Source organism: Molossus molossus, unplaced genomic scaffold (genome assembly GCF_014108415.1).
Source record: "Molossus molossus isolate mMolMol1 unplaced genomic scaffold, mMolMol1.p scaffold_m16_p_17, whole genome shotgun sequence".
In the NCBI taxonomy this organism is placed as follows: Eukaryota; Metazoa; Chordata; class Mammalia; order Chiroptera; family Molossidae; genus Molossus; species Molossus molossus.
Window position 1 is genome coordinate 25,714,881 of NW_023425352.1, and position 16,387 is coordinate 25,731,267.

The 16,387-nt window shown below is 45.3% G+C and overlaps 1 protein-coding gene across 1 annotated transcript in view; it reads left to right on the plus strand.

Annotated features, from left to right (window-relative positions):
- Nucleotides 1-16,387, plus strand: part of CRTAC1 (cartilage acidic protein 1) — a 148,684-nt gene that overhangs the window by 12,690 nt on the left and 119,607 nt on the right. Inside the window, exon 2 of the mRNA XM_036265128.1 lies at nucleotides 4,161-4,360. Within this exon, the coding sequence (XP_036121021.1) occupies nucleotides 4,161-4,360 (200 nt within the window). The remainder of the gene's footprint in view (nucleotides 1-4,160; nucleotides 4,361-16,387) is intronic.

Sequence of the window (16,387 nt, forward strand, 5' to 3'; positions counted from 1 at the left end):
ACCAGAAAGTTCAGTCCAACCTACTTTTTAATTCTATTTTTAACTTTTCTCCCCAAAGAGTCAGATGTTCACAGGGGTGTGACAGGAGGTTCCCTGAGCCAGTCATGTAAAATGAGAGGTCACTCGGGGAGCCTGCTGCCTCGCTGCCTCGGGCAGTACCACGCTGCTCTGCTTTCTTCCCCAAACTCCCTGCGCCGCCTCCTCCTTTGACACGCTCCAGCTAAATAGATTTTCTTCATATACTTCAACAAGCTGGTGATGAATCTTGGTAGCAGAAACATTTTTCACTTCAAATCAGATTGCAACTTACACTCCCATCTGGGGACCATGAGTCTGGGGCAGTGGTTCTCAGCCCAGACCGCCCATTAGCACCATCTAGGAAGTTTCTAAAAGTACGCAGCACCCACGCTGCACCCCAGACCAATGAAGTCTGGGTGAAGGAGCTGGGCACAGCGTATTTCTAAATACTTCCCAGGAGATTCTGTCGGGCAGCTCAGGTTTAGAGCCACGGGTCTTGTAGAGCCTTGTTGCTGGAAGTGAAGCCTGCAGACCAGCAGCCTGGGCATCGCCTGACCGTGTGCTAGAATGCAGAATCTCAGGCCTCACCCCCGACCGACTAAATCAGAATCTGCATTTCCCTGTACTCTCCCTCCCAGGAGCACACCCATGTCCCTCAGACATACGTCTTCCAAACTCTAAGGGTCCCCACGAGATGTGCAATCAGGGGAGCAGTGGGCAGCAGCATCTCACTCCCAGCTAACCAACCCCCTGAACCTGTCTCCAAGGCTCCTTTTCCCTGACTTCCCCGTTAGCCAAAGCAGCCCTGCCTGGGCTCTCTCCTGTGTTTCTTCTATCCTAAGTGCTTCCATGTTTCACTGTCCCCAGCTTTAATAAATTTATTCTTAAAAAAAAAAAATTGCATTTTACCAAGATCCTCCAGTGATTTGTAAGTGTGTTATAATTTGAGACGCATTGCTTTAAGGGGAAAAAAAGTTTTTAAATAACTATATGACAAGTTGCATTCGAATCACCTGAAATCTTATTAAAATGCATATTCTGATTTAGTAGCTCTGGGGTGAGGCCCAAGATTCAGCATTTTAACAAACTCCTAGCTAATGCTGGTGCTTCTGGTGTGGGACCAGCCTGAGTAGCTAGGATGCTGAGTTGCATTTCAATGAGTTCCTACATCTGAGCCCTGAGAGTATAGTCGATACTTACAGACCTTTCCCTAAGTTTCTTCACCAGGACTGTTTCCTGACACACCATCCAGGCAGGCCCGCGGCTTATCCTCAACTGCCTGGCACTGAGCAGCCCCAGGGGGTGCACCGGGCGCCTTTGACGTGGCAGGAGATTGAAATGTAAAGTGTATGTCCTCTCTGTCCCACTGTCTCCCAGCCAGGTGATTTCAGGGTCCACACTAATGGTGGTTGGTTCCCCTCTGGCCTTCGCCCCCATGAGGGAACTAACTACTGGGGAACCTTGCTGAAAAGCTGTTCTGTTCAAAATATATTTAACATGCTCAGAAAGAAAAACCCCATAGGTCGGTCTGAAGTTTATAGAAGAAACTGGGGAGAAAAACCGATGAGGGTCTGCTTTCTTTCTTTTTAATCCTTTAATCCATTTTAGAATTTTAGAGCTGGCAAGGAACTTTCGAGACCTACTCCCAAACTCTCATTTTAGAGAAGAAAGCTGGGACCCAGGGAGACTTCGGCTCAAGATCACCAAGCAAAATAGGGGTCAGCCTATGGGTGTGTGATTCCTTTTTGATCTTGCTTTACGTTATTTAGCTAGAAATGGATAACAGGGAGTAGCTACTTCTATCATATGGCTCCTTTAATTAAAAGTTCTGCTTTTCACAGAAAAGGTAAAAATCAAGAGGCTGGATCATGGTGCCTGCCCCTCATGGCCTTCATTAGAAAATTTCTACCAGCTGCTTGTATTACCCCAGTAGGGCCTGCCTCCCCGGTGGCAGTGACCCAAATTGCAGGTATGGTGCCGAGGAGGAAGGAACTAGCTTCTGGAAGGCATACCTGACGCCACTTTCCTCTTTCATGCCCATTGCAAATGTCGTGAGCCGATCACAGTACCCTTTCAAGCCACTGCCAATCAGTTGGATTTGAATCTCAAGTTGAAACACATGGGCCATCCCTACAATAGAGGTCATACCTTGAAAAGTCCAGCGACCTTCATATCCACACAACATTTTAGCGGCCTGCACTGGTTAATAAATACTCTTTAGCTTCTCACTTGCCCCCAAGCTGCTCATTAATCCAATTATGCGTTTCCTTTATCCAACCAAACTTCCTGCCGAGTTGCAAACGCTCCTAGCGATGCGCTGGCCTTCGGTGATTAGACAGCCCAGTAGAAGATGCTTTCTTGTTCAGACATCACTGTAATTTGGACTGACCTCACTCTGATAGTGCAACACCCAACAAGTGCCCTATGAGGACCTACGAGGACGCTCCAAGAACCTCCTTCCCACAAAGGCTCGCCGGGGTTAGCTTCTGCCCTGCAGCTGGAACCCTGCCCCAGCGTCTCTCTCCAGCTTCTCCAACGAGGTATTAAGGAGGATTCCGAGCCATGTTTGGCTCTGAAGTGCCTGGGCCCTTCCTTTTGGTCTCTGAGTCCTGAACTGGAGCAAGCCTGTTTGCTGGCAGGAGCATCTGTCTCCATAATGGGGAGTCAGTCTTCAGATCTTCTCTTCATTAAGACATCAGCCTCCCTCAGCCTTGCTCTCGGCTGCCAGACGCACTGACGAGCCAGGAGGAGCAGTTCCCTCACGAAGGGGTTTGCTGCCTTCTGAAGGCAGGAAGGCACCACCTTGCCTGCGGGGCTGGACCTGCTCAGCCCGGGTGGGACTCGTGCCAGCAGGGCCTTTACAACAACACTCTGATTCCGATTGTAAGCCTGCGGCAGAGTCTCAGGGTGGCACCATCTGCAGCGTTCTGAGTGTCTCCCCTGCCAGCAGGGGGGTGGAGTCCTTCCAGCTCCTTGCCCATTCTCATCTGTCTCCTGGGTATGTGCCACAGGTTCCCGTGGCCTCAGGCTGCTCGGCAACACCCTGAGTTATGTTAGCGATAGCATAATGAATTATACAATGGATTATACATAATTAATTTATAATAAAACACGCACGCAACACTTTAATTTCTCCAAGTGACTGATGTGCTGCCCGCTGGGTGCTGCTGGAATACATTCCCTAACCGCCTGCTTCCTGGTCTGGAGGCACCGCTGCCCAGGGAGGGCCTGGGCCGGGGAAACCTGCTACTCAGGTTCCCTCCAGACTCCCTCTGGGGTGTGGCGCCCAGAAAGACAGCCCTTCACTGCCTCTGCTGTTGTTCTGGACTTGGACACTCGGGGTCTCACCCCACCCTGGACTGTTTGAAAGCTGCTATTTTCTTCATTCTTCCAATCTTTCTCCCAGCGTATGGGAGATGCCTGTGTATTTATAATCGACCATCCCTTCCTTCCTTCCTCCACCCACTCAACAAATTCTTTTTTTTTTTTTTTAATCCTCACCTGAGGACATTTCTCCATTTTTTGTACAGATAGAGGGGGAGGGAGAGAGAGGAAGAGAGAGAGAGAAACATCGATGTGAAAGGGACACATCAAGTGGCTGCCACCCGCACGACCAACCAGGGCCGGGGACAAACTGCAACCGAAGTACGTGCCCTTAGCGGGAACCGAACCCGGGTCTCTCCGGACCGCAGGCCGACGCTCTAACCGCTGAGCCAAACCGGCCAGGGCCCACTCAACAAATTCTGATGAAGTGCCTAGTATGTGTCAGATGCTGTCCTTGGCTTGGTGTACGTGAGGGAACAAAACAAAGATTCTTGCCCTGGTGGAGCTTACATTTTAGCAGAGGGAGGCAGACAATAAATAATAAACATGATGAATATGTGTGTTACATCGTAGGCTATACAGTGATGGGTGCTCTAGAAAAGGCAGGGCAGGAGACGGTGACAGGCGTGGCGGGGGCAGGATGTAGTTTTAAAGAGGGAGGTCAGAGCAGGTCTTACGGAAAAGTGTCAGTGGGAATTGCCAGGCCATTCGTGAACAGGGGTGGGGCGGGGGGCACCTCCGGGTCTGCTGAGGTTAGATTTTCCTGGGCTGCTTTGGCTAGGAGGTCTTTCAGTAACATTTGTAATTTCCGGTTTCAGATGTTCAGGATGTTTCTGTTCCTGCTACTGCTGTGGTTTCTGCCCCCCACTGAGGGGTCCCAGCGAGCTGAACCCATGTTCACAGCAGTCACCAACTCGGTTCTGCCCCCTGACTATGACAGCAACCCCACGCAGCTCAACTATGGTGTGGCAGTAACGGACGTGGACCATGACGGGGACTTTGAGATCGTGGTGGCAGGGTAAGTGCCTCCCCGCTTGAGAATGGCAGATCCGTTAGTCAGCTGAGTACAAATAACTCCAAAACCCCAGGGCTTGCAACACACATTCCCACTCAGGGGTCTTGGCCGGGCTCAGTGGGGGTTCTGGTATGCTACTTCTTTGCCTTTTGTTGTAGAGTTGGGGGGACGGAGGGTAGATCCAAGAAAGATGTTCGATCCACACGCTTTCCATGGAGAAAATTTGAATGCTTTGCTGCAAGGCACGCTCTTCATATCTTCAGTCATACCGATGTCACTTCCTTATCGGTGGGATTCTAGCATCTCTGTAGGAGGGGCTTAAGTGTGACAGTTAGGATAGAAGGGGATGTTCAGTCTGCCCCCTCATGGCATGTTACATAAGACTAAGGAGACATTAATTGTCCATTTCAAAGAAGGCAGGAAGATGGGAATTAGGAAGGACAGCTGAACTTCCTCTGTACCCCGCCTTGGTCCACTGCTCCCTCCCCGCCTGAGAAGCAACATTATGTAGCAAAAAAAGCATAGTATTTGGAATCCAAGTAGCTTTAGTTCATGCCCTAGATCTACAACTTCCTAGTTGCATGAGTTGATCGCTCCCTTATTTGCTGCGATTCAGATATATGATCTATAAAAATAGGGACTGTAGTGCCTTCTTGTCCTGAAGCCTCCCTCCGTAGGCCATGGCACGGGACAGTGCACTATAAATTCTGCCAGTTACGTTAATAATTATTACATATTGAGCACTAATATGTGCGAGGCACTGTGCTAAGCCCTTCACATGCATTGCCTTATTTAACCTTCCTGACAACACCATAAAGTAACACTATCATCCCCCATTTAGAGAAAAGGAGATTCGGGTTCAAAGATGGTGTGTGACATGCCCTCTGTCAGGTAAATAATAAGCCAGTGAGTCAGGATTGGAAACCACAAGGCTCCCTAACTCAACAGCTGCTAAACTACACTGTAAAAAGTTTAATTATCACTTCAAAAATCGTGTAATCGATAACAACACTGCAGGGAGCTGTCAGTCTTCTGGGAGGCCTGCGCTTTATGGCAGCACCAACCAAAGCAACCGGCAGGTAACATCACTGTGGCAGTTGAGTGTATAGGTAGACAGCATTGACCTTGGCACGGGAAGACCTGGTTTTAATTCTAGCCATACCATCCAATGGTTGTAGCCTTGTGCAAGTTACTTAGCTATGCAGTCCTTACTTTCCTCATCTGTAAAATGGGCATATTGAAATCCGCTGCCTACCACATAGGGCAGTGGTGGTGATGCATAAAAAAAAATACTTTGTAAAGTGTGTTTCTTCTTTCATTTGTTTCTTTCTTCTACCCTGTGAAGAGTGAGAGGGACTCCATTTAGACCTCCTAAAAGTCTGGCTTTTGTGTCCTCAATGGTAGAGAAGCGAGGCTATCCTTTGTAATCAGCCTAGTAGATGTCTAGACTTTGTCCAGCTTGCCGCTTGCTGTTGGAACCATCCTCTGGAAAAAAGAACCAGACCATCCTGGCTCTTGATCCTGGATCATCCAGAGACTGGGGAAAGACCTCTGTTTCTTCTCCTGGGGCAGAGGTGACCCAGGCAGCCCCTGTTTGAGAAAGCCTGGATTGCTGGGTGTTCTTCTAAAAAATAACACTGCTCACCCCAGCAAAGAAGAAGAGTTACATGGAGGACAAGATGGCAAAATTGGGCAGCCTCCCAGCTCCAGGTCAGGCCTTCTTTGTGGCTATTATGAAGCATTGTGAATTCTCAGGGCATCGGAAAGTCACGTTCTAATTTAAGTACCAAAATACATTCCAAAGGCAAATATAACTTTTTATTATCTTCGGCTTAGGATGATTTGTCACTGTCTTTTTCTTTGGGCCGGATAACCACAGGTTGACTATACAGACATATTTAAATCAGGACCTTGGGAGGTCATTTGGTCCACCCCTTCCTTGCCTTCCAGTAAGGCCACACCTATAGTTTTGGGAGGCTCCGTTTATTTAGAGCATTCCATGAGAATGTGTGCGATCTTTTTGTCATCCAGCTCAATGACTTATGTCAAGACTCTGACTAATCCAAATCCCTCACCGTAGAGCTTAATAAGCCATTTCTTTTAACTTTAGTTTTGCCGTTGCCTTTGAAAATGTAAACCAGTGGCCACCATCCTTTCAAACAATGGCAGCTAGGACCACTGCCCTGCCTTTCATTCCCTATGGACTCCTTGGCAACATTTCTGACTTTGATTTTTATTCTGTTTCATCTACCCTACACCCATATTTAACTCTCTTTCTTCTCTGTTTGATTATAGACTCTCTGTTTAAGAATCATGTAGCAGGAATGGAAATTTTAAAAAATTGAATGTGAATGCTTTCACCTGGGGCACCTGCGGTCCAGCTCAATAGAGGCCCACTCTCTATTATCTTATAGACCTTTCCATTAGCTGGCCCCAGAAGGCATTTCCGTCATCCTCCTGGGATAATGTCCAGCTCTGCAGTTTATAAGGTGCCCACACTTGAGCTTGTTTTGGATTTGTTGACCTTGTAGTGTGTCTGATTCAAGCCCTGTTGCTTTGAGTGTTTACTCTTTGAATAGGTTTGTTTTGTTTTGCTTTTGCGGTATCCTCGTTCTGGGTATTGATGGCATTGATTCTGAGCATGTTGTGGGTGAGTTTGTATTGTGTTTCTGATTCTTGAGTTAATTGTGATGGAAGGCGTGTGCATACATCTGACTCTGGGAGGAGCAGAAATGACCGCCCTTTGTTCTGCAGGGATGGGGGAGGGAATGGGTCAGCTCTGCTCCTCTGCACCACAGCTGGGCGAGTGTCACTGCATGTGGAGGGCTTATCGGTTGACCAGCAGGTGCGTGATTGCGGTCTGCTTACAGTCTCCTCCCTGCAGGGAGAGGGGAGGGTTTGATCACCCCCAGACGAATGTGGGTACACAACTATTGAGGATCTTCAGGACTGGTTCCCTGGGTAAACAGAAAGCCCAGTGGCTTCCCCTTTTCTCAGTGGAACTAAACACCCAATCTGCAGTTTCGTGTTGTCTGGAAAGGAATTCCTGTCGGTGTCAATCTTGCACAATTCCTGTAGAGCAGCTTTTGTTTCCTGGGATATCTCCAGATGTCGGAGATAACCCCCTACCCTATCAGTTTCCAACAGGGGTTTTGCTCAAGTAGAAAGATTGTAGTGGTTGTAAAGTTTAAATCACAATTTAGATCAGTTACACAAAGAGCATTCATTTGATAAAATCTTAATGCATTCTTCACACTTGGAAGGATTTCATTTAAAGGGATGCTACGTATCGTAAAGCCGTGTTTCATTTTTTTCTTAATTTTGCAACTATGTCAGAAAACTTTTTAATTTACTGAAGTTAATTGAATTATTTAAAAGGCAAACTGTATTCAATTACCAGATTAATCATAATTACATAGGAGATACTTTGCCATTATAAATAATAAAAACAATGATAAAGAATAAGATATTTGCCTGTGATTTAACCAAAGCAGCATTTATGTATTATAAATATATATAGATACATGAAGCATATATAGATGTAATATATAGTATAGATATAGAAGATAGATAGATAAGACATCCATATAAATATATTTAGATATATGTAGTATATATTTAAATATATATACACATATACATGCACACTTTTAACAAAATAGGAGAAATAGTTTTGAACTTTCAGTCCTAACTGCTCCTTTGTGAAATATAACATTTTAATAGATTTGATCATCAGTTTCTACAACTTAAGCTATTATATTATTTCATTCAATCTCTTTTTTTTTAATTTAAAATATATTTTACATTTTGATAAATTTTAAATACATGTTATTGCAAAAATATTCACACAGTATAAATAAAAGTAAAAATCTATGTTTACCAACCTCAACCCCTACTCCAAACTCATCCCAGTCCTCTTCCAGAATAAAAATTGTTTTCAGTTTGGTGTTTATACTTCTAGAAATTTCTATGTAACATATATGTATTTACAAAATATATAATGATTTTTTTGAGGAATCAAACTGATACATATTATTCCAAACTTGCTTTTTTCACTGTATAATACGTTCATGGTTCAAACACATAGATCTAGCTTATTTTTTTTAAGTTGCTTTGTGTGAATGTAGCACATTCATTTTGTCACTGCTCAAGTGACATTTAAGCTGTTTCTAATCTATGACCATGGCAAACATGCTGTGTATCCATCCTTACACACATATGCAAATATTTCTCTGGGATCAATACCAACAAGTGGAAATGCTGGGAATGATATGTACATTTCACATCTTAACAGAAAATGGCCAAATTGCTTCCAATCTTAATCTTTTTCTGTTTACTCATAGCCTAGAAATAAAAGGTGAGCTTTGGGATGATTGAATTCAGCAGCTGCTCGAGCACCTACTATGTACACAGCCACATACGCGCCAGGGTCTGAACGTCATCAGTTTTGTTCCAATGATTCAAGAAAGTGGGGGGAAGCCCATTCTGCATCTGCAAACGAAGCTGCTTCTGTTAACTCACTGGGGCACGTCAGTCCTAACTCAGACTGCTAGAGCCTCCTCTGCAAAAGTACGTTTCATAAATGGGTCACCTTTAACCCTGAAATCTATTGTTGTTGGTATCATGGAAGAATGATTGGAGGTGCCAGCTCTTGGACTGCCCCTGATTTTGAATACTAATAAGACATGAGCTGGAGCAGGAGCCAGGGCTTTTTAACTCATTCTTAAAACTTTTCTTAAAAGGTTACTCAGCAGTGCATGGCAGGTTTTCCACCTTTCCCCAGCCCTGGGCAGCAGTGGTCAAACATTCCTCCACCGCTCCACCCAGTCACAGGCAGCTCAAAGGTCTGAGGCCCCCGTGTGGGTACCCTAGGCACACACACAGCCAGAGCAAGTTGTGGCAGTCAGAATATTGGCCTTCCAAAGATGCCATGCCCTGATGCCCAGAACCATGACTATGTTACTTCACATGGCAAAAGATACTTTGCAGATGTGATTAAGTTAAAGGCCTTGAGACGGAGAGATTATCCTGGATTACCCCAGTGGGTCCTTATAAATGGAAAAGGGGGAGCAGAAAAGGAGGTCTTAGTGAGGTACTGTGAGGAAGACTCAAGCCACTATTCCTGGCTCTGAAGATGGAGAAAGGGGCCACCGGCCAGAGTGTGGTGACCTCTGAAAGCTGGAAAAGGTAAGGAAACAGAGTTACTCCTACGGCCTAGAGCCTCAGGAACACAAAACAGTTCTGTCCACACCTGGACTTCAGCACAGTGAGGCCAAGGTCGGCCTTCTAACGCACAGAACTGTAAGATAATCAATTTGTATCATTTTATGCCGCTAAGCCTGTGGTAATTTGTTACTGCAGCAGTAATAAACTAATATCGTAGGTAAAGGTTGGGTGCATGGTGTCATTTTTCAGAGAGGTGATGGCCATTACCTCAGAGAATTTAATAGTATTATTTTAATAACTTCACAGCAGTAAAATAAATAAACCACCCACAGCCTATTATTTAAAAGAATATATTTAAGATAAATAGACCACCAACTAAAGTATTATTTTTAATAAATGACAATTTCCTGTCTTAGGACCATGTGAAGTTTTGGAAAGAATCCCTAAAGATCACACTTTGTTCTTTGGGGAGCACCCCTGTTAACTCAGCCTGCAGCTCGCTGCTGGGCACCGGATGCCGTGGAGGGTTGGAGGTGGGGAGAGCGATTCGGAGCTTTGAAAGGCCCGCTGCGAGAGCTCACTGGGTCTCCCCAGGCCCCGGTCTCCTCCCGGCCTCCGCCACTCTCCAGCTACACCCAACATCTCGAGGTTCTGGAATAAACCACACTCTCTTGCTTCTGGGACTTTGCCTAGCCTGTGCCCACTGTCTGTAATACCCTCTGCCTGTCTCACCCTCGTTCTCTTTCAGGACTTACAGACATCTAGATTTTACCTCCCCTGGGAGGCCTTCTAACCCCGCTGCCTGCTGGCTGAGGGTCCTTCCTCCACTTCCTCATCACGCCACTTGCTAGTGAGCACTGTGCTTCTCAGCACTGCCTGTCTCCTGCACCAGCCTGCCGACCCTGGGCTGGTGCCAGGCTCTTCCTCCCTCAGTCTCAGGGAGGGGATAAAAAAAAAGCCCTGGCTGGTTTGGCTCAACAGTTAGAGCATCGGCCTGCAGTCCATAGAGACCCGGGTTCGGTTCCCGCTAAGGGCACGTACCTCGGTTGCAGTTTGTCCCCGGCCCTGGTTGGTTGTGCAGGTGGCAGCCTCTCAATGTGTCCCTTCACGTCGATGTTTCTCTCTCTCTCTCTCTCTTTCTCCCTCCCGCTCTATCTGAACAAAAAATGGAAAAATGTCCTCACGAGGATAAAAATAAATAAATAAATACTAAAGGCCTGCTGCCCTCGGTGGGAGCAGCACACCCAGAGGGCTGGGCCCCGGTGGAGAGCTCTTCCCGAGAGAACCGCGAGGGTGGCCGCAGGACAGGCGGCCCGAGGTCTGTTTCAAAAGGGGGCCAAGGCCTCTCTCTCCAGGTCAAGGAAACATTTCGGCTTATTTGGACTTTGATGTTTGTTTTTAAATTAATTTCTTTTAAAAATAACACTTTATCAAAAAAACGAATGTTCACAGAGTAGTGAAGAATATGTATAAAAAGCCATTCCAAAATAGTAATACAATTAAGGCTAAAATTGCCTCTGCTGAAAACGGCAGAGCTACTTTTGGTAGTCTGCATTTGTCATCGTTCAGAAAGTGGATGCGTGCCCTGTCTCCAGTCGCTTTCCTTCAGTCTCTCTTCTCCTCTCTCTCTTTTAAGTGGTGGGCTGGCTGGAAGGTCTTTCTTGTCCCCTGGGTCCCTCTTTAGGCTCCCAAAGAAGGCACAGGCACACAGCAGGCTGGAGAGTAGGCCGACCCTCCCGGCCCTGATAGCCTTACAGCCCACAGGCCTTCTCCCCCTCCCCCCCCCCAGCACACCTTCCAGTTCCCTTTGGGACACATGCCATTTCCGCTCCCAGGATCACTTCTGCTCTGGGGGACCCGTCTGACCCCTGCCTCCCTCCTGCATTTTCTCTCCCGTGCCCCTTCATTCCCATCTCCTTCTAACCTGGTGAGTCACTGTCTTCCGAGAATGCTGTGGTTATGACTGAATTTTCCCTCTGAAAAAGAGGTTACTTTTGGTGCAAGCATCATGCAAGGATGTGAAGCAGCTAAAACGAACATTCCCCACTTCAGGTTTTTACCACACGCTCCCTCGTGTACCTGTTTGCTGACTAAAGTTATGAAGGGGCGGAGGGCGGAAGAACATATGTCTTGTATTTTACTTACATCATCTCTTTTCAGACTATCACAGTGGCCCATATGGTATGTAGTATTTAATTGAATCTAACTCGTACGTTTTCTTTTCACATTTTAACATCACTAAAATTGGGATGTGACCTACAATTGGCATCTTGCATTTAATCCACAGGTGGTTTGGGTTTTTTTTCCCTAGAGGTGTGGAAAATAATGGTGAGTCTCATCACTGATGCCACCTTCGGTTTGATGAAAACACTGTGGATAGTGTTGTCTCCATTTTGCAGCTGAGGAAACAGGCCGAGAGATCTGCTGAGGGTCACAGAGATGGTGAAAGGTGTGTGGTTCTCTATGTGCCTGCCAGGTTTGTTAATTGTGTTGTTCAGGTCGTATCTTTTTTCATATTTTTTCCTCTAAATAAATGAGAGACTTGTTTTGAAATATCCCACTGTGGATTGGCTATTCTTGCTTTTTTGAAAAATTGATTGGTTGAGGGACTTTTGGGGAAGATTCTTGTTTTCTAAATCCCACTTTTTGCCTCTACTGATTTAGGATTTATACCCTCTACTTATGTTCTTTTAGTGGTTTCCTTTGAAATTTTATGATATATCTGTAACTTAATAAACTCTAAAATTATCTTAATCCCCTTCTATAATAATACAAGGACTTTAGTACACTTTGACTCTGAACACCTCTTCCTGGCACACGTATAGCATCTTATCCTTGCCCTCTGTTAGTCCTACCAGTTACCATCATCATCATCATCATCATCATCATTGTTGTTATCTAGACAGTGTTTTCATGCACATTCATTATTACCATTTTATTTGCTCATCTTTTCTTCTTATATCTCAGAAAGCCCTCTGGGATTATTTTTCTCTTAAATGTTCCTTTTCTGAATGCCAGATGCTGGTAAACTCTCTCAGTTTTTGTTTAATCTAAAAATATATTTATTGGCCCTGGCCGGTTTGGCTCAGCAGTTAGAGCATTGGCCCATGGACCAATGAGTTGCGGGTTCAGTTTCAGTCAAGGACACGTACCTAGGTTGCGGATAGTCCCTGGCCCTGGTCAGGTCGTGCAGGAAGCAGTTGGTCAACGTGTCTCTCTCATGTCAATGTCTCTCTCTCGCCCTCCCATTCTGTCTGATGATAAATGAAAAAATATCCTCGGATGAGGATTAATTAATTAATTAAAATGTATTTATTTGCCTGGCTGGTGTGGCTCAGAGGATTGTACATCATCCCATAGCCTGAGAGGTCCCAGTCAGGACACCTGCCTGGGTGGTGGGCTTGATCCCCAGTGTGGGGTATGCGGAGGTAGCTGATCAATGCTTTTCTCTCACATTAATGTTTCTATCTCTCTCTACTTTCCTCTCTCTCTAAAAAAAAATCAATAAAAACACTTAAGATATATCTATATAGATATAGTATCTCTTTTCTTGAAAGAGAAATTTTCTGCATTCAGAATTTTAGGTTGACAGGTATCATTCCACTGTCTTCTGGCTGCCATTTGGTGCTGAGATACCTCTTATTAGTGATGTCATTCCTTTGTAGGTGATCTGCCACTTGTCTCTTGGTCATCTTTTGGATTTTGCAGTGTCATTACTATATGTATAGATACGGATCTTTCTTTAAAAACCCAGCTGGTTCTTCCTAAACTTGGGCATTCATGTCTCTCATCAATTCTGAATAATTCTCAGCCATCGGTTTTTTTAAAGTCTGTCCTCCATTCTCTCCTTCTAGGACTTCACTCAAATATGTCAGGTTTTCTCATTCCAGCCTCCAAATCTCTTAACCTTTCTCATATTATTTTATCTCCTGTCTCACTGTGATACTGCATTCTGGGTAACTTTCCAGGTATATCTTCCAGTTCACTAATTCTTTCTTTAGTTGAATCTACACTGTTGAGTTTCAATTTCAAAAACTGTTGTTTCATTTCTAGGAGTTCCATGTGGTCCTTTTTCAAATCTCCCTAATCATTTCTGAGAGTGTGTTGCTGCTTACCCATTTTTGTGGCTTCATCCTTTGTTCCTTTAAACATTTCATACATAGATATAATCTGACAATTCTAATATCTGCAGTCCTTGGTATTTAAATGTGTTCTTTGTTTGTTTGTTTTTTTCTGCTGTTTATTTGGAGTGTCTTGCCTCCTTATTACATTTGCTTAATATTAAAATATGGAAATTCTGTGGTCCTAAATTGGAGACACTTTTTGCCAGAAAGAATTTATACCTGTTGATCTATGGGCCCAAGGGTGCTGCTGACCTGGGAACACTGTAGCTCTCTCCTAGGGTCCTAGCTTAATGGGGTGCTCCAGGGTTCAGCATCCCCACCATGCTGCCAGCTCCAGGGTTAGTAATAGTCTTCAAGGGCCCCTTGTTTCCATTTGTTTACCACTCACTGCTGCCAATCTAGTTTTCACTGACTTTTCTATGGTGTGCAGTGGTTACTGGAGATTTCCCTTAAGTTTGTCAGCCCCATGATATATTAAAAATATGTTTTATCTGAGATCTACTTGTTTTAGTGGTAGGCTTTTCAGAGATTTATTATACAGATGGAAACAGAAGTCTGGAGCTGTCAATAGACTCAGGTTCTTCAAAGCTTTTACCCAGAATCCTTTGACATGCCCGTGTGTGTGTGTGTGTGTGTGTGTGTGTGTGTGTGTATTTGTTGTTGTTAATCTTCACCAGAGGATACTTTTCCATTGATTTTTAAGATAGAGTAGAAGGGAGGGAGGGAGAGAGGAAGGGAGGGAGGGAGGGAGGGGGGGGAGAGAGAGAGAGAGAGAGAGAGAGAGAAATATCGATGTGAGAAACACATCAATTGGTTGCCTCTTGCATGACCTTGACCGGTGCCAGGGATAAAACCTGCATTCTAGTTACATGTCCTTGACTTGGAATCAAACACAAAACCCCTTGGTCCACAGCTGATGCTCTAACCGCTAAGCCAAACTTGCCAGGACACAGCTTATATATTTTTATTACCAAGAAGACATGGGAGGTTATGTGCAATTAAAGGAAGTAGTATTTAAGAAGTTCTCTGTCCCTGGCCGGTTTGGCTCAGCGGTTAGAGCGTCAGCCTGGTGGTCTGGAGAGACCTGGGTTTGGTTCCCGCTAAGGGCACGTACCTCGGTTGCAGTTTGTCCCCAGCCCTGGTTGGTCATGCAAGTGGCAGCCCCTCGATGTGTCCCTTTCACATCAATGTTTCTCTCTCTCTTTCTCCCTTCCATTCTGTCTGAACAAAAAATGGAAAAATGTCCTCGGGTGAGGATGAAACAAAAAAAAGAAGTTATCTGGCCCGGCCAGTGTGGCTCAGTGGTTGAGCATTGACCCATGCACCAAGAGGTGCTGGTTCGATTCCTGGTCAGGGCACATGCCCAGGTTGTGGGCCAAATCCCCAGTGGGAAAGCATGCAGGAGGCGGCCAATCAGTGTTCACTCTCATCGATGATTCTATCTCTCTTTCTCTTTCCTCTCTCTCTAAAATCAATAAAAGAATAAAAATTTTAAAAAAGAGGTTCTCTTCCTTAGCTGCTCAAAAATGCTTGAATTCATTTCTTACAAATTAGAGCTCTAAGCATGAGAGACTTGGGTGTGAGATAAAGAGGGAGATGGGTGTATGTGCATGAGGAGAGAAGCATGTGCAGTAAGCTATATGCACTCAAATAACCAGGCCAGACCCTTGGACTGTGCATCTGGAGGAGCATGGGAGGGTCCAGCATAGATGATACCATATAAGGTGACTGACTGGGGTTTGGCTATGCCAACCAAGGAAATGTGTGCAACTGTGCACATCCAAAAGGACCTCTTCCTCATCAGCAGCCATCTTTCCATGTTGTTTAGTGAATGGTTACAGCCTTATGAGGGTATGAACAACTGCCCAGTATCTTTTGACCTACCCTAGTACTGTAGTCACTCTGTATGCTGGCCACGAGTGGGCAGTACGAAGATGAGAAGGGTAATGAGGATTCTCCCTGGCTGGGAGCTACGCTGGAGAGCAGCATGGCATTGGTGGGCTCGTCGCAGAGGACAGGGTAGCAGAATCTTCTCTTTGGACCCCCCACAGTACTTTCATTTCTTTTTTGGAGAACTATTCTAATCACAAGATCCTGTGGGGCTGCCAGTCAAGGTAGCCCTTTGGTGACCAGAGATCAGTTTGGGAATGTTGTAACCTAAAACTCTTCAATCAGTGTCTTTGTTGTTGTTGTTGTTGTTGTTAATCCTCGCCTGAGGATATCTTTCCATTGATTTTTAGATAGAGGGAGAGGGAGAGAGAGAAAGATCGATGTGAGAGAGATACATCAACTGGTTGCCTCCCACATGACCCCAACTAGGGCCGGGGATCAAACCTGCAACTGAGGTACATGCCTTTGACTGGAAATCGAACCTCCTATTCTTTGGTCCATGAGCTGACCTCTAGCCGTTGAGCCAAACAGGTCAAGGCCAATCAGTGTCTTGATCTGAGATTTCCCATCCTGAATCTAAGAAGAAAAGCTCTACCTTTGATCTTAAATCATTAGTAGTAAGGACATATCACAAAACTACCATGGGTATATCCATATGCTCTGACCCATGAAGGAACAAAAAGAATGGAATTGACACCCAGAAAGAAAAAGACAGAATCCTGGAGGCATCAAGGCCACGGTTCCTGTCCCTGAGATCCCCAGACCTATAGGTCTCCTGCAGCTCTCCTTCAGTTCTGGGGGCAATTTGCATACTTTAAAAAATCCTCCCATCCCCTCTTTTTTCTAGAGC